This window comes from Poromitra crassiceps (assembly GCF_964638095.1).
Source record: "Poromitra crassiceps genome assembly, contig: HAP1_SCAFFOLD_272, whole genome shotgun sequence".
NCBI classification, from domain to species: domain Eukaryota; kingdom Metazoa; phylum Chordata; class Actinopteri; order Beryciformes; family Melamphaidae; genus Poromitra; species Poromitra crassiceps.
Genome location: NW_028152125.1, coordinates 144829 through 166960, shown reverse-complemented (window position 1 = coordinate 166960; position 22132 = coordinate 144829). Strand labels below are relative to the sequence as shown.

At 42.5% G+C, this 22132-nt stretch overlaps 1 protein-coding gene across 2 annotated transcripts in view; it reads left to right on the top strand.

Moving 5' to 3' along the window:
* The window catches only part of LOC310770950 (serine/threonine-protein kinase Nek6-like), an 85699-nt gene extending 64474 nt beyond the window's left edge, over positions 1-21225 (top strand). For both annotated transcript variants that reach the window (XM_083663645.1, XM_083663646.1), the window contains exons 8-11: positions 3139-3246; positions 12395-12489; positions 13745-13858; positions 18933-21225. In XM_083663645.1, coding sequence (XP_083519771.1) covers positions 3139-3246; positions 12395-12489; positions 13745-13858; positions 18933-19043 — 428 coding nt within the window. In that variant the 3' untranslated portion in view covers positions 19044-21225. The remainder of the gene's footprint in view (positions 1-3138; positions 3247-12394; positions 12490-13744; positions 13859-18932) is intronic.
* Positions 21226-22132: the final 907 nt, after the last annotated feature.

Below are 22132 nucleotides of genomic sequence, written 5' to 3'. Positions count from 1 at the left end.
TTCTCTGGCCCAGCTTGGGTGGAGGAGCTTCAGCAGCTTCTCTGGCCCATGGAGCTGGCTTTTTCTCAGCAGTAGTCAGAGGCCTTTTCTTAGGAGCCTGAGTTAATGTGATGTCACTTGCTTATATAAGGTGATTTATAACGTCACTGATGATGTCACAATGCCTATAACATCATCAGTGCTGTCATAAGATGATTTTGCTCTTATGACAGCACTGATGACATCATCCTTCTTATGACATCACTGATGACATCATCGGTGATGTCACAATGCCTATGACATCATCAGAGAGTTCCACAAGAGCCGGTCGTCGGACATTTCACCGTCTGTCGCCTCTCTCGATCCGACTAGGAATTTATTGATTTGATTTTTGAGGAGTTGACATGTATCCTCTTTTTTTTTCTCCCTTTGACGTCCTAATGTAAAGCAGCTGTGAATGTGCATGCTTCTTGTCACCATAAAGTCGATCAGACGAATAAGTTTGCTCCTCGGACATAATGCTGATCTGAGCTTCCATCCACCCAGCCGCACAAGAAACAGCCGCAACAGTGCTGTGTGGGGGGGCGTGTCACAGGTGACAGAGTTAAGAACGACACGTTAATTTCGCCCATGACATGACATGACGCTCTAAGTCTTTTAAGACGAAATATCTTGATAGTGATTATACTGTTAATAATGTTGTCACGTTGATTCATTTAGACTAATGTCGGATTATACGAAATGACCAACCGTAGCTGTGTTTCCATTACAGTTTTTCGCAAAATAATCTGGTCCGCGTCCGCCCGCAGCCCCGCACAGATTAAACAAAGGACGAGGAAATTGTCATCGAGGTGAAATACCCGTGCGTCTTTGAACGGGACGGAAAACGAATGCTATACTGCAAATACTATACTCCCAGTAGTTTTCAAGACTCCAGCTCACTTCCGCGAGCAGAAACCCACACATAGGGCTTTCACACCGGCAGGGCTCCGTGCCGGTTCCGGTTCCAGAACCCTAATCTGAACTGGCCGGCGCGTTCAGACCGAAAAAATAATTGGTTCGGAACCTGAAAAGTTGGTTCTCAGCGGAACCAAAAAATAGTTGGTTTTCCTTGGGAACCGTGACATCATCAGTGGGCGTGTCTCATTCTAGGCTGTGAAAACGAGCAGGAAGGAGAAGAAGGCAGTGACAACACAGAGAAAAATAATTTGCAGTGGTCTCCTGAGGAAACCAAATGTTTAGTGGCGATTTGGGCATCTACCGAATCTCAAGAAAAGCTAGAAAGCAGTACAAGAAAGAGCAAATCATATGCCGAACTTGCAGAAGAGAGGGCGAAGGCTGGGTTCACTCGAACGCCAGACCAAATAATTAATAAACTTAAAAAAATAAAAATAAACTGAAGAAGGACTACCGAATAATGTCCTCCCACTTTGGTTCCGCTTAAACTGGTGTGAACACGGGCTGGTTCGCCAGAAAGCACCAAGGTTCTGAGAATCCAGAACAGAGCCAGAGCCAGAACCAGAACAGTGTCTGTCTGAAAGCGCTAACAGTGTATAAAAGCTCCACACGTTTCCTCGTCAAGATTCAGTGTCTCTCATTTCCGTGCGACAGTCCAAACTTCAAGCATAATTCCAGCATAACAGCCTACAACAAGCCTACAACATACACCTCGACCAGGACATCCTTCAAAAATGTTTTACACCGCGTATATGTGCTGAGGAATGATTTGCATCCCTGCCTGTCAGCCTGTCATACGGGGTGAGAGAGAGAGGGATTGCAGGGCCGCTTCTGGGCCTTTCGGGGCCCTATGCAACATCAGAGTGGGGGCCCCAAACCACTGTCATCATAGTATCCCTGAATGAACATGAGGAAGCATAGGCTACTTCATTATCAATAACGCTTTTAATTAATACATTAAGCACAATATGAACAATAACTGTTAAAAAATAGGCCTATATGAAAATGAAAGTTCACAAATATTAGTTAAACAAATCCTTTCAGTGCAAAAACAGTCTAATCTTAATGTAAATGGTCCTCTAATCTGGTTTCAAGGGGCCAAAATTTTTGTCCCGCCACAACTACTGGCTGCTCTGGTAAGATATCTGGCTGGTCAGAAGTTTGGGGAACTCTCTGCATCATCAGTGCATGCACTCACGCAGTTAGATTCAAGATTCAAGATTCAAGATCTTGAATCTTGAATCTTGATGATGTTGAATCTTGAGTTACATTTGACGCTAAGGCCTTGGCCACACTGATCCGTCAGAAAATGGACAGAACAGATAGACGGATAGATTTATGTCCGTTGCATGTACAAGTAACCTACTTGTACAGCAGGTGGCGGTAAGCACCTTGAAGGTGTCAGCGACCCGCCTATAAACCGAGAGAAGAAGAAAGCTGGCGTCAGCTAGCTGTTAGCTCTGTGCGCTACATTACTTATGTGGCAATACAATGCCACCGAATGACCAGATTAGATGGTGAAATCAGATGGTGACATTGACTATCACGTTGTACAACAGCGGGATGGTGTACACAGCATTAATTATAGCCTCCTTCACTGCCTCGGCCGCCATCTTCTTTGAAAAGTTGAAACAAATCTCGGAACGCCTCCTCTCGAGACCTCGACTCTGATTGGCTAAACGGACAGTGACTTCCGACCATCCGATACGTCCATCCAGAAAAAGTTCATCCCTCTTCAACTTTCTGTCCATCAAAACGTATGCAAATTTTCTGTATACGTACGCTTCTGAGTACTCCACGGACAGTCGGACAGCTGTCATTGAAAATGAATGCAAGTGAACAGAGAAATGAACGCACACGGACAGACACCACGGATCAGTGTGGCCAAGGCCTAAGTGTTGTTGCAACAAACCCAGGATGTTGGGTAGAATGTAACATTTCTCTCCTGTCTTTGAGATGAGGGAAAGGGGCAGGCGCTTTAAAAATATACCTGCAATCCAGCTGCCTCGCAAGATTATCATACATGACATAGTCAGGACTGATTATCATACATGACATAGTCAGGACTGATTATCATACATGACATCGTCAGGACTGCCGTCAACGGTGACAGTATAATCCAAGGCCCATGATGATGATGAAATATCGCATTTAAGTGTGTGTGTGTGTGTGTGTGTGTGTGTGTGTGTGTGTGTGTGTCAGATATCAAACCAGCCAACGTGTTTATAACAGCCACAGGGGAGGTGAAGCTAGGTGACCTGGGACTGGGACGCTTCTTCAGCTCCAAAACCACAGCAGCACACTCCTTAGGTAAGACACATTGATTAAGACAATCCTCTGAATACGACACTGCCATGTAAACAGCATTTTCGGATGACCTTAATCCTAGTCTGACTGCATTGAAGCAGACTGCTGGTGTAAGAGCTGCCATTGGCCGACTATTTCAGTCGGCTAGCAGAAGAAAATCCCTTTCCGCTCCATGCAAGCTCTGTCATTGGCTCTGACCGGCTCCGACTGACCGGCTGCGACCATTTATGGATCTCCTTTCCACTCCCTGCATGTCTCAAATGCCTCTGCCGCTGGGAGACACCAACACTAGTAGTCTAGTAGGAAGGAGGGGGTATCATGCACCCCCCGGAAATATACTTCTAATCAGCATTTCTAGATTGAAAAAATTGTGTAAAAAATGATGAGCTATGTTAAAAAGTTGTGAAAATGTCCCACATATCATTTTTATGCAAATTAGTGCCTCCATCACCAAAAAGTATATTTTCACTATAGCCTATCTCAGCCAATATTGCAGATAACTGAACAAATAAGGTGTCTAGACCCATGTTTTGAGGGTCAAGGATCATAATAAAACTATTCCTGAAGTGGCCACATGTATCTGTGGCATGCTACTATGCAAATTAGTGCTGCCATTATGAAAATATACATTTTTTGTTCATGTACTAAATACCTCAGTCCAAAGTTCAACCCCTTCGCTGATGCCAACTGTGTATTTTGCTGGGTATTCAACCTCCAAAAAACAAGGTAAGAAGCTAACTCAGCTGAACACCACACTACCACACAATACAGACGTGTAACAGGACACAATTCTACTACAGGGTAAAAACGTGGTCATGGAGAGCTAGTAGCTAGTTAGTACTACTAGCGAGCTATATTGAATCTGGCTAGAACCTAGTTTGTTGATGAAGCTGGGTTGATCTCTTATCTCATAATAAGGGGTTACGCTTAGCGCACGCAAGGCACGCAGGTTGGAACAGACTATGCGATATTTCTCGTCAGATTTAAAAGTCCAGATTTCATAACAGGGTATAAGTTAATGGTGATCTGGTGGAAGCAGACATTAAGCCTGCATGCCCAAAAGAAAACAGAGTGTAGGTCCTGCAGCCAACAAATGCTGTCCAGCTACATGCATCCTTCATGTGCCATCATGTCTGATCATGGTCATTTTACACCCCTCACTAAAATCAAAGGAACTGCTACAGAAAAACTACAACAGCTTCATACAATCTGGAACTGACGTCTCCACCAGTCACATGAGTCCCCATACCGTATGCAATAAGTGTGTGAGCAGATCCCTACAACTCTCCCCGATGACCTGGAAAGTGTTGGCTATCACCGCAACTGTTATCAGCACTTTACAGGCAATCTTCATCTTCTGGTAGATGATACAGAACCAGAACCATCAACCTCACAGTGGCATCGCTCCCCCTGTAAATTGTCTTCAGGGGGTTCTGCTAGATTCATCTTTACACCAGAGTACATTTGTTGTGACAAAGTTGAGATCAAAGACCATCATCGCAACACTGAGAGACCTGAATACTTCTCATCTTATAAGAACAACGAAAATGCATGGGAGCAAACTGAATCACAGGCTGAGAAATTGGGTCTAGTTCGTAAGGTAAAATACCTCTTTGCTTGTGAGGTCAAAGAACTTTAAATCTTTCCGCACAGCATTCGCTAACTATGAGTGCGAGATTCGCAGAGCCAAAAGGAGCAAAGCATAACGAGCAGCCTTGCATGTCAGCCACCCATGAAAAAGCATTCATCTTGGTACTGGAACACATTCAAACTTATGTCGTCCAGCAAAATTAGGTCCCACAGCTATCTTCTTTGCGATTGCTCTTGTCAAAGAACTGAAATTGAATGGGTACGGGAACTGAGATTATCGTTCTGAGAATCTACTGAAATGCCTACAGAAGAACCCAATCAAGGAGCATATCCACTTCACAAACTGGATGATCATGTATACAGCTTGAATATCAGCGTTTCTAATCCTCTTGCACGAGCGTACACTCCCGGAAGCACAGACAAGTACCAAAATGTTGCTCTCCTACTTCGTCTGAATGTCCAACAGGCTTTCATAGAGTCCAATGATCTACTGTGGCCGCCAACAGCCAACGATATGGAGCTCACTTCTGAACATCACTTCTGAACATCTCCCACCCGCAGGACCTCATCCAGTTCCTCAGCACGGTTATTGCTGGCAAGTAGAGACAAATGCAGCGTCTGCAGCGTTCACTGTATGAAGCGTCTGGTATTCTTCTGGTATTTGGCAAGACCTGTGCCGGGCAGTGTCAGAGGGAAAATGGAAGTTACCCAAACACATTCTACTCTGTGTGACCGCCAGGTACTTGTTCCGAAGCAGGCAGTTCACCATGATATTAGACAGACTTGGCCACTCTGAGAGCTACGATTTTGACTTACAGTAGAACGGGAAACTCCCCTGGCCAAGGTCCTAGATGAAGTCTCAGCCTATCGAACACACAAAATTGTGACAGGAGAAGGCAACCTCATATTCCACTGTGAGTTGGATAACTTGAATAAAACACGAATGAATGTGCACGACAGCAACAGTGTGTGGGAGGAATAATGGTGCAGGAGGTCAAGACTGGGTTCGAGAGCAATAAGGTCCGAATGCTGCATCAACAAGTCGTAACAGCGTAGCCTGAAAGTCGACACACCAGAAACTCTCTCACCCTTTACACATTTTACTCGTGTTGGCCCAAAGTTTCCTGATGGCTCATCATTCACACCTGCAGAGAATGACACTGTCTATCTATGCTACTAAGATGCAAGAGTGCTACATCTGGTTCTTCAGCAGGTATATCAGAAGCAGCGGCAAGCAGCTCGTGCCTGGACTAGGTGGACTAGGTGGACTAGGTGGACTAGGTGGACTAGGGGGCTCATAGTTAGCGAATGTTGTGCGGAAATATTTAAAGCATGATGGATGGTGTTTGGCCTCACAAGCCTTTTGCCTGCCTATGAAGTCGAACTAGACCCATTTTATTGGCCCGTGATTCAATTTGCTCCCATGCATTTTCGTTGTTCTTATAAGATGAGAAGTATTCAGGTTTCTCAGTGTTGCGATGACCATTTTTGATCTCAACTTTGTCACAACAAATGTACTCTGGTGTAAAGATGAATCTAGCAGAACCCCCTGAAGACAATTTACAGGGGGAGCGATGCCACTTTGAGGTTGATGGTTCTGGTTCTATATCATCTACCAGAAGATGAAGATTGCCTGTAAAGTGCTGATAAAAGTTGCAGTGATAGGTAGGTAGGTAGGTAGGTAGGTAGATACTTTATTGATCCCGAAGGACCCAACACTTTCCAGGTCATCGGGGAGAGTTGTAGGGATCTGCTCACACACTTATTGCATACGGTATGGGGACTCATGTGACTGGTGGAGACGTCAGTTCCAGATTGTATGAAGCTGTTGTAGTTTTTCTGTAGCAGTTCCTTTGATTTTAGTGAGGAGTGTAAAATGACCATGATCAGACATGATGGCACATGAAGGATGCATGTAGCTGGACAGCATTTGTTGGCTGCAGGACCTACACTGTGTTTTCTTTTGGGCATGCAGGCTTAATGTCTGCTTCCACCAAATCACCATTAACTTAAAGGCACCCTGTTATGACATCTGGACTTTTAAATCTGACTAGAAATATCGCACGGTCAGTTCTAGCTTGCGTGCCTTGCGTGCGTTAAGCGTAACCCCTTATTATCAGATAAGAGATGAACCCAGCTTCATCAATAAACTAGGTTCTAGCTAGATTTAATATGTTTACTAGCTCGCTAGTAGTACTAACTAGCTACTAGCTCTCCACCCTGTAGTAGAATTGTGGCCTGTTACACATCTGTATTGTGATGTAGTGTGGTGTGTAGCTGAGTTAGCTTCTTACCTTGTTTTTTGGAGGTTGAATACCCAGCAAAATACACAGTTGGCATCAGCGAAGGGGTTGAACTTTGGACTGAGGTATTTAGTACATGAACAAAAAATGTATATTTTCATAATGGCAGCACTAATTTGCATAGTAGCATGCCACAGATACATGTGGCCACTTCAGGAATAGTTTTATTATGATCCTTGACCCTCAAAACATGGGTCTAGACACCTTATTTGTTCAGTTATCTGCAATATTGGCTGAGATATAGTGAAAATATACTTTTTGGTGATGGCGGCACTAATTTACATAAAAATGATATGTGGGACATTTTCACAACTTTTTAACACATTCACTGCCAGCCGTTTTTTCAATACTGTAGGTAGGTTCTGCCAAGGTTTTTTTTTGAGGATTCTGGCTCATCTTTCAAGAGCCGAGGATTCTTTTCTGCTAAGATTTTGTGAACACAAATGATCTCAAAAGAACTAATAGAATGTGTGCTTTCTCTATCTAAAATAGTTAGTTTGTAGAGTTAGTAGTTATGTAGGCATTAGCAGTAGAATACAGCATGGTTTCAGCGTCTGAAAATTTATTCTGAGATAAATGGCTTTTTGTGAAATTCGATAGAACAGTCACTTTAACCATTTATTTTTGGCGTAAGACGTCAGACATCTAAACAATAGTTTTGAACAGTAATTTCCTCCATAGCAGCAGGAAACCCCCCTCTCCTTCAAACTCCTCCCTCCGTGGGTGTGTCTCTAGTGGCTTTGCAGCGTTTGTCACAAGCGAGGCTCTGCCTGTCTGTGCTGCCTGGCTGCTGGCGGCTGCTCTTTGGGCGAGTCTGCATGAGTCGTTTCGGTTGTGAGCTCAGCTGCCATGAAGCTGCGTGCGATTGTGGGCTTTCTGCGGTGTTTCAAAGTGTGTTGCACGCATAATCTATTATGCAAATTTGCAATCCCCCACCGCCAGCTCCCAGCGCGATAATGCGCGAAAGCGAAAGCGTTTTCGCCAATCCATTTTACAGTATGATAATGGTTTCCTCGCGCGTTCCCCTGCAGTTTTGGCTCTGCTTTTTCTAGTCTGGAGAGCACTGTCGCCACTTAGTGGGTCGGTGGAATGGGTTGTACACGTTCGGTGGCTCCAATATTTTTATAGGAGACGTGGGGGGCGTTGATCCACGTCCCACCGTCAAATTTTTTTTTTTTTTTTTTTTGACGTACAGTATCAACACATCATTGGCAGTCAACCGTTGGATTTTTTTTGACGTATCAACACGTCATTGGCAGTGAACGTGTTAACATAGCTCATCATTTTTTACACAATTTTTCCAATCTAGAAATGCTGATTAGAAGTATATTTCCGGGGGGGTGCATGATACCCCCTCCTTCCTACTAGACTATAGCTCGTTGCTACACACTGAAAATGGCCAGTTTTGACGAAGATTTGGATTGTGCAATAAAGCAGGCCTGCTTGGTACTTTCGGCGGATGGCTGTAAAGCAGGGGTGGCCAAACTTTTTTGGTTGTGGGCCGCATACAGAAAAATATAAGGAGTCGCGGGCCAAACAATATTAAGCGCGGCAGTTTTCGCAGCAAAAAAATTGGACCAGAAAACCCGTGTGCCATCAAAAATTTAATTTCTACCTAAATAAATATGACACATCGTTTATTGATGCGCTCACCTATTACAATGGGTATTTCTGTATGTTATCAAATTTTCTTTTCCTGTGCCAACAGGTTAAGACAGAGATAATTTAACATAACATTAGTATTAAACATTAATTCAGTTTTTATTTTTTTTTATTTTTATAAATAGACCATGTCAGGGTGCCCAAGTATAACCCATTTTCAATGGTTTTAAATTGAAAAAACGAAATGGGGGGAATCCGTTTTTTTGTTTTTGTTTTTCAGTTTTTTCCCCCGTTTTCGTTTTCGTTTTCCGTTTTAAACTTTGAAACAGAAAAACGGAAAAACGTTTTTAGCAAAAAAAAATTTTTTCTAAATTCATGGCGGGCCACTTAAAAACGGGCAGCGGGCCACAGTTGGCCCGCGGGCCGTAGTTTGGCCACCCCTGCTGTAAAGGTAACGGAGCCTTTTTCCCTGCTAGCCCAGAGTGGAGGTATTAGCAACCAGACTCTCTCAAAAGATTGTGCAGGGGGGGTACGGTGGTGCAGTGGTAAGCGCTGTCGCCTCACAGCTCGAAGGTCCTGGGTTCGATTCCCACCTGGGACGCTGTGAACGCTGAAGGAATGCGTGCCCGTCCGCATGTCCTCGAGTGCCCACCGCCCGGGTGGGGTCATCAAAAGGGCCTTTCTGTGTGGAGTTTGCATGTTCTCCCCGTGCCTCCCGGGGGTTTCCTTCATATAGGAACCCCTTCACCAAAACATGCAATATCCTGGTTGCTAATGTGGTTCCTCCTCTCGTCATTAAGGGCGCCTGTTCGGAGGGAGGGGAACTGGTTGGAATAGCGTGAACCTCCCACGTGCTATGTCCTACCGGTGAAGCTTCCCCTGTCAGGTGAAAAGAAGCGGCTGGCTAACTGCCCATGTCTCGGAGGAAGCATGGAGTCAGTTTCGGCTCTCCCCAGATCGGCAGAGGGTGGAGTAGCAACCAGGATAAATAAATTAAATTAGCACTAATGGGGGATAAAAAATCAAGAACCCCTAATGGGCTTATATGAGGTCTCTTACCTAAGAAATTAAACCAATATTAACACTTTCATCAAAGCATAGAATATAAACAAAAACAAGAGAAAAGAACAAACAAAAACAAAACAAAACAAAATAAAACATAAAACATGGCAGGATAACATGGCAACATAATGGATAACATTGCATTATATTCATTATTTTGTGATGATCAACTCAATACATTATTATTTTTTAAACACAAGATATCGCGGCAGTAAGATGAGCGTTTTTGTTTTCACAAGATCGAAGAACTATTATTTATTGTTATTGCACAGGCACTTTGGTGCTAAGGATTGCCAAAACAAAATGCAAATGTTTTGCTATTACAAATCTTACGGAGCTCAGCGTATGTCCGTTTTTATTCAGGTTCTCACAAGTTAAGTAACTACATTTTGCATTTTACATTAAATTCCAATCCAATTGGAGATGAGGAGAAAAATGAATTACATGCCGGAACAATCTTTTAAGTTCCATGAAGTGCTGACTGCAAACCGTCTTCCTGGCTCAGTCTTTATTCATAGTTTATTAATTACAACACACATTTCAGTGTTTAGTTTTGTTATTTCAGAGAGACCACATACTTTTCCTTGCTACAATACAAGCCACCAGTGCCAGATGCTCACAAGTCATTTTTTGAAGTCCAAGTCAAGTCTGAAGTCTTTGGTCACAAGTCCAAGTCATGTCTCGAGTGTCTTATGGATGAGCGTTCTATCATCTGCTGCATGCCATCTGGTCTGCTTAGAACACTGCAGAGCTAAAACTAAAGAATTCAAAGCATGTACTGTATTATCCTCACTCCTTTATCTATTAGCATACAGTATCAACATTGATTAGTTGATGTTATTATTAGTAGACATTTCGTTAATGTTAATGCTCCAAAGAAATATTAAATAAATGTTCACTAGTCCCAAATCTCGAGTCCGAGTTGAGTGTAAAGTCTTTTGAAGAAGAGTCTCAAGTCAAGTCTCAAGTTACTGTTACCCAAGTCCCCATCACAGGTCACAACACAGATTATTATTATTATTTTTTTTATGTAGTTCCCGATTTCCCTTCCCCATTTTCTCCCCAATTGTACTTGGCCAATTTCCCCCCTGCTGCCCGGTCGCTGCTCCATCCTCTGCCGATCAGGGGAGAGCTGTAGACTAGCATCATGCTTCCTCCGACGCATGCGCAGTTGCCAGCCACTTCTTTTTACCCGACAGTGGGAGCTTCACCAGTAGGACGTAACACGTAGGAGGATCACGCTATTCCGACCAGTTCGCTTCACCCCGAACAGGCGCCCCGACCGACCAGAGGAGGCGCTAGTGCAGCGACCAGGACAAATACTGGTCACCACTAGGGATGCAGCGATTATTTTTTTTGATGTACGATTATAGTCTGAGAAAAAACCACGATTATCACGGTTTCACGATTATTTATGGACGTATAAAAATCACATGAGCATTCTTTGAACAGAGGTTTTATTGTATTGTCCATGCATTGTTTAAAGGTTGCTGTCTTTTGAAAGGTAAATAAAGGCAAATATTTGTCCAAAATGATAAATAAAATAAATAAAATAAACAAAGTCTGACTGTAATATTTATGACAGTAGATCTCTTTGGAACAAAACATAGTCAGGCAGGTGTATTATTTTTCTACATTTCTTTTGGATCACCTGAGTAGAGAACTTGTAAAACCTGGTGGACAAACAGATCTAACTTATCTTTTAGTGTAAATGTTGATTAACTTTTAGTGACCTCCTATGAGAAATATAACGAATGTGGGTAATACACTTGAGTGTTATCATCAACTGTGTCATCCTCATCCATGCCTATTAGTTTGATTATTATTCATTTTTAATCATCTAACGTTATGCAGGTGTTGTAGAAGGTTGGAGGTGTTGGAGCCCTTAGCTGCGACTGCGAATTCGGCAGGTTTTGCAGATTGGGGAGCCGTCATCTTTAACAACACCCTGGGTGTCCTTTTTGTAACCGAAATGCTGCCATACCGATTACTTTAGACATGTTTTGGGGGGGAAGAGATCATCTCTTTGAGTTGCTTGTGGTCTCTCAGGCTCTGCCATTACGTTAGCTGTAATGCTAGCGTAGGCAAGGGAGAGATAACTAACTAGCGTTACGTCGTTACATCGATGGCCGTTCAGTAAACAAATTAAGAGGCCACGGAGACCACAGTTCGTGTCAGGCGACTGTCGCATCGCGCACGTCTCTGAAAAGTTTATGTTTGGCTGACGTCCATGGCTATGCTATTGGGAGCAGACTGGTGGGAGAGCTGTGTTTTGTGCACCCGCTAAAATAGTCCGTGCGGAAACGAAGCGAGAGACCGGTTCCTCTCGTTCCAGCGCTGTCTGCGCCGCATGGGAGTTTAAACTGACGGACTTATTTTGACAACAAAACACCCGGTGTTACGGAGCCTCTGCGGTTATATAACCGTGACGTTTGAAATCGCGGTTAATAGTCAAACCGGTTAACCCCTGCATCCCTAGTCACCACACAGATTAAATGATTGTAGCAAGCAAGTTAAAAAAGAAAATGACTTGAGCAAAGATATGTTGACCAAACTGAGACTTTTCATGTCATGTGTCTGTCTTTCTGTCCCAGTGGGGACACCGTACTACATGTCACCGGAGAGGATCCACGAGAACGGATACAACTTTAAATCTGACATCTGGTCACTGGGCTGTCTCCTGTATGAGGTAAACTCACAGCACGATCACCTTTACCATTTAAACTCCAATAGATTATGCAATTTAACAATAGCTTCATAAACTTGCATGATGTTTCGAAAAGAGCTACAATACATACAAATAAATATGAGTTTTGTTTTGTTTTACCGTTGGGTTCCCAGATTGCGTCAATTAAAACAAAGAATAAGTGAACATAAGATTTGCATAAGGAGAAATGATAGAGATTACCCAATAGCAGTACTTTTCAATGACTTCAAACATGACATCTCATCATTCAGGTTCCAGGGCATTGAGAAAGTGACTCTGCCAGAGAGAGGTGGCAACATTGATGCTATTCTGAATAGGAGAGAAGTTTACTGGATTTATCATTTGCAAACTTTATCCCCCAAAGGATTGAACGATGAGATCCCATGGCATGTTATTCTCTAAGCAGTTTTGGGTATCAAATATACCTTGTTTGGTGAAGCATCCAAGATAAATGTTGCACACTTTTGAATGATTTATGAAAGCTGCAAGGCCGTCTTCAGCATCTGTTGTGCTACTTCTGTAAATATCATTGTAAATATAGTATGTGTGAATTATTAGGCATAATTATGTGTAAATTATATGTTGCGCTGTTACACGTGTTCAAATTTATCTGGGGTCTTTTTAAGGTGATATATGCTTACTGTCAATTATTGAGAGACACTCCCACAAGAGACTGATTGTCCTACACCTGTGAAGACAGGTGTGGAGGGGGTAGAAAGGGTGGAGCATTGTCTATTTAAGATCACTCTGGCAGAAATGCTGTCAAACACACTTCAAGAAACGTTGTGTATGATCAATAAAATTTGGTGATGCTGAGCAAGAGCAGTGTGCGGGATCTTCTTTCTTAAAGTGATACTTTCCAACACACCTGCACCAGAGAGAATTGGATGTGTGAATATCTCCTTTGAAATTGATTGAAATCGTGCAAATACGACAGCAACTTTTATTATCAAAAGACATTGTACAAACCAGAAGATAGTTCAGACATGAAACTGCTCACAACAAGGTATGTGGATTATCTTGAGTAACCAGGTCATGATTTCTGGAAAGAGACATTGCTATTGGGTTTTTCATAAGTATTTTTTATTTATTTCATTTTTGGCGCTTTGAGCACCACAAGCAGAGTGCCATTCACTTCCATTGTATTCGAGAGAAGGCAGACATCTCTACGTCTATGGCCCATATCTCCAAAACTTTGCACCTCACACCAGAACGATCTATCTCTCCCCATCTCCAGATGGCGGCCCTGCAGAGTCCATTTTATGGGGACAAGATGAACCTCCTTGCTCTATGCCACAAGATTGAGCAGTGTGACTACCCTCCCCTCCCACCTGAGCAGTACTCTGAGAAGGTACAGTGTGACTACCCTCCCCTCCCACCTGAGCAGTACTCTGAGAAGGTACAGTGTGACTACCCTCCCCTCCCACCTGAGCAGTACTCTGAGAAGGTACAGTGTGACTACCCTCCCCTCCCACCTGAGCAGTACTCTGAGAAGGTACAGTGTGACTACCCTCCCCTCCCACCTGAGCAGTACTCTGAGAAGGTACAGTGTGACTACCCTCCCCTCCCACCTGAGCAGTACTCTGAGAAGGTACAGTGTGACTACCCTCCCCTCCCACCTGAGCAGTACTCTGAGAAGGTACAGTGTGACTACCCTCCCCTCCCACCTGAGCAGTACTCTGAGAAGGTACAGTGTGACTACCCTCCCCTCCCACCTGAGCAGTACTCTGAGAAGGTACAGTGTGACTACCCTCCCCTCCCACCTGAGCAGTACTCTGAGAAGGTACAGCAACACAAGAAGCTTCTTGTTGTCGTTGACACGGTCCATGTTCAATTCATAAAGCAGACTGGAGTCACTGGACATCTGGACGTAGCTGACTACTAACAATACGAATCAACATCAATGGGGTTGCTGTGTCCTTTCATTTGAACCTTCTCCAGTATGCTCATTTCGCACAAATGTTAATTTTTACAGCAAATTTTGATTTACTTTTAGTCATAGTCTTTTGACTAAAAACGGCATTTAGTTTTAGTCTAGTTTTAGTTTACTAAATATCATAAGATTTTAGTCGACTGCTGTAAATCTACGGTAGATGTGGTCGACTAAAATGTAACGGGCTTAGTTAAAGTGTAATTAATTCATTATTTAAAGTGTAACTAACCCCCAAAACACTTTTTTTCAGCTTTTAACCAATATATATGACTTTGGGGGTGATGTGTGAAGAATGCTGGTCAAAATTTCCACATTTGAGACCAAACTGTTGCCATTCTGCCATTTGTATCATTTTTCAGCAGCATAACTGGCATAAGCGCCCTCTATGGGTGGAACACTGCTTTTTTTTTGCCCTCAAATGAATGGGAGATTTGGTACAACCTGACTTCATGTTGTCCCCAAAGACTATGGGATTTCAAGATAGTTACTCCCCTACTCCCCCTGTACCCTTTCGGCTCCTCACAACTCCAAGCCTATTCCCATGATGTCACTTGACCTGTTAATCACCTGTTAATTGATTACAATCGCCTGTTATTTTCCTACCAACTCATATGTAACACAATACTATCAATAAACGCCACTATAATGATAAAAGGAAGGACATGGCATTGTGTTGCTGTAAATCATTCCCAACCTTTTTCATACTAAGGAGCCCTATGATGAGATTTGGTCTCTCAGATGCAAATCTGATTTTTTTTTATGTAGCCTAGCTATAATTTTGTCCAGAATTCCATATATCGTCGCTGTCGTTCCAGGACCTCGAATCTCCAAAACAGCAACTTTTCAGGAAGTTAAAAAAACCTGTTTGCTCTTAAAATACTGAACCAAACGTCGTCAAAGTTGGCACATGTCTTAATTATAGTTAGTTTCCTGCTGAATGTGTCATTACTTTATTAATATCTTACCTGGATAAGCTCAAATGATGTTGTTTATATTATCAGTCCGAGTTGGAAGCACTCTCTCCCGGCCAGTCAGGCGGGAGAGAGTCGTATGCTCATGCACGAGCCCCAAGCTCCGGGCCGCGCGCAGCAGCAGCAGCAGCAGCAGCAGCAGCAGCAGCAGCAGCAGCCCTCCTCGGCTCTCATGGCCGAGGCGGGGGCTTGGGCATGGGGTGAGAACAGTCTGACATTTCCGCAAACAAATCTCATCGCAGTTTAGCACACATGTAAAATATAACGCTATACTACGACGTGACAACGTGACAAAGCTGCTCTAAACACATCGGCTACTATAATATATTTCCCTGCATCTCATACTGAGATTAGATCGGTATTGAGTTTGGACAGACTGAATGGCCCGAGGAGGAGGAGGTGGGAGCTCTGCAGCTCTGCCCTGCGCTGCGCCCGAGAGGAAAAATCAGAGGTGCAGTAACTTTTTAACAAGAATCACGAAAATTCCCAAACGAAAATCAAAAACCGATTTCATGGCGCGGTATATCGCAAGTTGGACGAGGGAATGACCCGGAGAAATCTCGCATTGTGATTACATGAGCGTGAGAGCGGGACGTTTGTCGTGACTATTGTGCGATGCTGCGCTCTCGCGTCACTAGTCTCACGTAGTTAGACAAGCCGCCACACATGGGAGAAAAATAATTAAATTTCTAGTTCGCCACTGAATGGCCAAATTGATATAACTTTCAACCATTTTGAGCAACGCTATTTCCATACAGGCCACCAGCGTTGGCTAGTTGTTGATATTTATAAAGATATTGCAGCTCTCATATAAATTATTTTCGAGGCGGTGGGCAAACTGTAATGGCGTTGATTTCCTGAGCTGAGCACAGCCAAAGAGTATAGTATAGACAAGAGTATATGTCATTTCTTGTTTTTTTCCGTAGGTTTTTTCAAATCACTGTTTTGTTACATATCTGGGGGGTAAGTCCCCCTTTAAATGTTTCTCTAGAATTTCCAAACTCATTGGAAAGATCTAGTAATCTGATATTAAGGAATGGTATTAAGGTTTGAACGTGCAATACAGACACAGATTTAAATGTTTAACTTCTTCTCTTCTGATTGGATCTCTTTCCAATTCCTCGCTCCCTAACATTTTCGTCTAGTTTTAACTCATTGACGAAAATGAGTGCAAACAACTGAAATGTTTTATGGTCATCAGTAGGTCACGGGTTAGCTTGGTTCCAGCCTTAAAGGAACACTCTGCCCATTTTCAACCAGCTTTGTATCATTAGAACATCAGTAGTATATCAGAAAACTGTAAACTGTTGTAAAGTCTGTCATTTAATTTGACAGTTATTGAGTGTTAAAGTGTGGACCAGTGACATCACTGGTCCACACTAACTCAAATAAATAACTCATTAACTCAAATCAACTCTCAATAACTGTCAAACTAGATGAATGACATCAAAACCGTTTACAGTTTTCTGATATACTACTGATGTTCTAATGATACAAAGCTGGTTGAAAATGGGCGGAGTGTTCCTTCCGTAAGTTCTAACTATTACTGACACTGGTGGCCGTTAGAGTAACTGCAGGCAGCGTGTGCACGAGCTGACGTGCATACTCGCACGCGGCCAGCACAAGCACTGCAGCTGCCTGGCAACGGCAGAGGCGTTGGTTGCTTTGTAACGTTAGCTCATAAAAGTCACTTGAAAACGGCAACCTGGACCTCGAGATGGCCAGGAATGATTCTGGATGAATTAGCAGACGTTATTGTGGCATCTTTGGTCGTGTTTTGGCTTGCATTGGCTTCGGAGAAGTGGATACTCACGTTAGCATAAGCCAGGAACTAGCCTGCTCCCCCTATATTATACAGTACCGTCTAATGCCTGGGGTTGATGTGAGCTGGACGCGACCAAACTGAACAGTCAAACAATGTTCCATAAGCATAACAGTAGTAACGGTAGGCATATTTACGACTGCTACATTCATTATCCACACAAGACGGTAAATGTTATTAGTGGAGCTGGGTGGTAATTGATTATGTATATTAGTTAGCCGCGTTTAGCATCAAGCTAACGTTATGACATAGAGAATAGGCAGTCTAACTGCAGTCAGTCAAACAATGTTCCATGACCATAAGCATAACGGTAGTAACGTTAGGTATATTTGCGACTGTTGCATTACTTCACACAAGACGGTAATGTTATTAGCTGAGTTTCTGACCAGGTGGTAAAAATCCATTAGCAAGCAGCTAACATTATCTGGCCAAAACAACATTACAGCAGCTACAAGCAACAAGGTCCCTCCATGAACTGAAAACACAGCCCCGACTCTAGTTTCCCCCCGACATCGGTCACATTGCTGCTGTCTGGCCAAATGGGCTTCACTAGATAAATATTTATTTATTTTTCTGTGTGACTTTTTACTGGACTCTGTGTTGTTGGTTCTTTGCTTAGCTAGCAAATGTAATGTTAGCCGCTGCCTGTTAGCCTTCTTCTTCGTTGCTGTATTTCCGGCCGGAGCCAGTACAAGAGGCAGGCTTGTGAACGCGCAGAAGGTCACAATGGGTGAACGCAGAGAGACGCGGCTGGGCTCATTTATTAAGTTACATTCACTCAATGGTAATAAAAAACACTTTGTAAACATTTATTTCCCCCCCCAAACTTACAGATTGGACCTTTAAAACTCATTATATAAGGATTTTTCAAAATGTCTATGGAAGAAATGGCACGTGACTGTTCAGCTCTATTGGGGAGAAAATGAGGAAGGAATCAGAAGAAGAAAAGAAACGTGACTTGATGCATGAAGAGAAGACTTGAGACCTGACTTCTGCTGATCTTAAAGGTCCTTAACACATCGAGAGCGATGCGAATATACGGCACAGAATTGCGATGCCAGTTTTGACCCACCTGTCAATCACAGCCACACATGTGTACACGTCGGAAGAGAATTTCTGACAAATCGGCCGTGGTTCGAAAAAATCAACACCGCAATAACGCTGGGCGAAACTTCGCCGTCGGTATACACGGTTGCATTGACTGATATAGGTTCGGAAAATATTATTGACGTGCGAATGAATCGCACGAAAAAAACGCTCCCGATGTGTAAGGACCTGTACTTTGATGAGTTGAAAAGGTTTCTAAATGTTGACTTGAGATCTTGTGTTTGTGTAAATGACAGCAGATGACTGAATTTAAATTCTGTTTTCCTAATTTGTATGGAATGATAGAATTTATTGAAGTTGAAACTGATTCTAGAAATCGAACTCATGATGATCTTACCAAGTGTTTATCCTATTAAAATTAAAAAATTATTGTTAAATTATTAAAACCATTGAAAAGTCCTAGATATTTACTTTTCTTTCAGATGTGAAATTGATAGTGGACTCTTTATTTGTTCTGACTTGACTTGCTGTTCTACATTTAAACACACACACACACACACACACACACACACACATACACACATAAAGCAAAAAAATAAAATCCAATGCTGACTGCTAATGCTAATGGGAACCTCTCTTCATCCCACCGTAGCTACGGGAGCTGGTTAGCATGTGCATCAACCCGGAGCCAGACCAGCGGCCGGACATAGTCTTTGTGTTGCAGATCGCCAAACAGATGCACATGTGGACTGCCAGCACCTGACCTCCTCCCATCTCAAACAGATGCACATGTGGCCTGCCAGCACCTGACCTCCTCCCATCTCAAACAGATGCACATGTGGCCTGCCAGCACCTGACCTCCTCCCGTCTCAAACAGATGCACATGTGGCCTGCCAGCACCTGACCTCCTCCCATCTCAAACAGATGCACATGTGGCCTGCCAGCACCTGACCTCCCATCTCAAACAGATGTACATGTGGCCTGCCAGCACCTGACCTCCTGTCCCAGTTGACAAGTCTGAGGCAGTAAAGTGTTTGAGATTGTATTACACAGAGGTCAGGGGGAGACTGTGGAAAGACTTTGAAACGAGTGTTTCAACTTCAAACGACCACTTATTGCTTCGTATGGAGGATTTGAAGAGTTGCATCGTGGGAAGTGGAGGCGATTAAACGCCGGTGATTTCCGTGACTGCATTTATGGTGTCTTTGCTGGCTGGAGGTAGTCAACGGCGTCTCACTCTATGGTGGTGTCACAGACTTTTCTACCTTTATTTTGTGTCATTTCACAGGGATTTATTCCAAATTGATGATAACTTGTGTTTCAGGTAAAGCTTGTGCAGACTAACTCGGTGTCCTTGCTCCTGGATAACACTCGCACACTATATGCAGATGACTTCATGCAGTTTTCTTTTACTCCATTAGTTAACTCGTATTTAGAACTAGTGTTTACCTTTACGTTGCCTAAAATATCTTTCTTATATTTTGCATATTATCATTGTTTTCAATCTTGTTTTTTGGCCTTAAAGGGATACGCCACTTTTTTGGAAGTTTAGCTCATTTACCACATCCCCCCCACATAACCAAGATACACCATGCCTTACCGGCACTGTCCGCTCAGTTTACAGTGAGCTACAGTCGTGAAGTTAGTAATTATCGCCATAGAATGGAGGCTAATGGTACAGCTGTTAAAAATCTGCCAAAACACACATCTCACTGCGCCAAAATACATGTTGTGCTTCGGGTACTCACCACACGATGAAATGTTAATCCAAAATGCACATAATCTGTATTTTTGGAAGGAAAAGAGGTCGGCGGCCATGTTTGGAAAGTAGTGCCGCCTACCTCTTTTCCTTCCAAAAAGACCAATTATGTGCATTTTGGATTAATGTTTCATCGTGTGTTGAGTACCCGAAGCACAACATGTATTTTGGCGCAGTGAGATGTGTGTTTTGGCAGATTTTTAACAACTGTACCATTAGCCTCCATTCTATGGCGATAATTACTAACTTCACGACTGTAGCTCACTGTAAACTGAGCGGTAAACTTCCAAAAAAGTGACGTATCCCTTTAAGAAGGAAAGAGAGTTTCATAAACCATCCCGGGTGTAGTTTGCTCTTGGTTGTAAAAGTACCTTCAAGAATCAAGGAAAATGAGTTCGTACTAAAAGCACAGACAATCCTGTTAAAGAGGAACCTATAACTTGATCATCATCAATATTCCTGGAAACCCCAAGAAATGCCACAATACTTGTGTCAACAATATCTTTTGTTGAGTCTGTGTTATAAAGTTACACACAAAGTGGAAATGAACCAGCAAGCTCGATTTAGCCAAAATGTGAAATGGGTGTATGTTTCGCTCTATTGATAAAAGTACAAGTAGTATATGTGGTGGTGGGTGTTGCTTTGTTTGTTCTGAAGCTGTTGCATATGATTGCAATTTTCTGTGATGTAAACAAAAAAGTCCATTTACGATTTTGTTCAAAGTGTTCAGTTTATATTTGCAAATATAGACGAGTTTTTACTGTGAAATTGTAAACGTATAAATGAGATGGCAGCATACAAAACCTAAAAAAAGAGAAAAAACGTGCCATGTAGAAAGCATATCTGATGGCACAGTGCCTTATCACACAGCATATCATCTTATTTCAGTGTTCTTATAGCAACTTACTGTATACAGATTATATACACAGGAAGGGGGAAGATATGAGTTCACATTTAGTTTAGACAAATCTGCAAAATATATCGGGGCTAATTAACTGCCTTGTACACATTTTGAGAGCTTCCATCTACTGTACTTATTGCATTGTGACTTTAAAGTATTGCGCAATTATATTTTTACCAAATGTACTTTACTGTGCCGCATAAAATGGACTTTGGTGATTTGTGTCGAATCACGTTCAAGTGTTTCCTCATTGCATTTGTAGTAGGTAAAACAATTTATGAATTAAAGTTGGAAAAATCATGGATGCTCTCTTGTTTTCACAAATGAGTCTTGTTCCCTTGTTTTTCAAATGAGGACGTATGATTTACACTGTCACAGGGGTGCCTCTACGTCCACGCACGTCACACGCCGTGTGTAGCACCAAGTGCCAGAAGGGGCATCTAAAAACAGTCTAATGATCATGATTCATAATCAATAATTAAATATGATAGCTCGGTCTCTCTCCAAATGCAATGTTTTTAACCTCATATCGCTGAGGATGTCTTTTTTTATATTATCTGTTGGCCATTTTTGATAGGATAGCTGCTATCCTATCAAATAAAGGCAAAAATGGCACACACACACACACACAAAATAATAGGGGTGGAGCCGAATCCGGTATTTGGAAAAGCCCAAATACGTGTTTTTTTTTGTTTTTTTACAAATTTTTTATTTATTTCAAACATATTTGTGAAATTCTTTGTTTTCTCTCCCTCTGTGTGTCATGGATGTGTAACTAGCCTGAGCTTTATGGGTTTGTTTGTGTGGCTGAGTGGTGAGTGCAGTTGTCTCTATTCTGATAAACTAGGGATCAAAACTCGCTGTGGGAACCCTCCTTTGCAGTATAGTTTATTGAACATTTATGTTAACACTTTAGTATCCTCAAATTAATTAGAAGTGGAATAAAAACTCAAAGAAGATTGTTATGCCATGCAACTCTTAGCAACCAAGTTGAATTTCATCCACTAGGCATAAATATTACATTTAAAAAACAATGGGAAAAAAACTCTTTTATAGACGGTTTTCACCAGCTGCAACCCCACAGCACTTCCTTTTTCTCAGCTTCTTCTTCTGTGTTTTATGGCAGTTGGCATCCTTAAATGTTGCATTACCACCACCTGAATTGTATCAGCTTCACAGTGCGAACTATTGA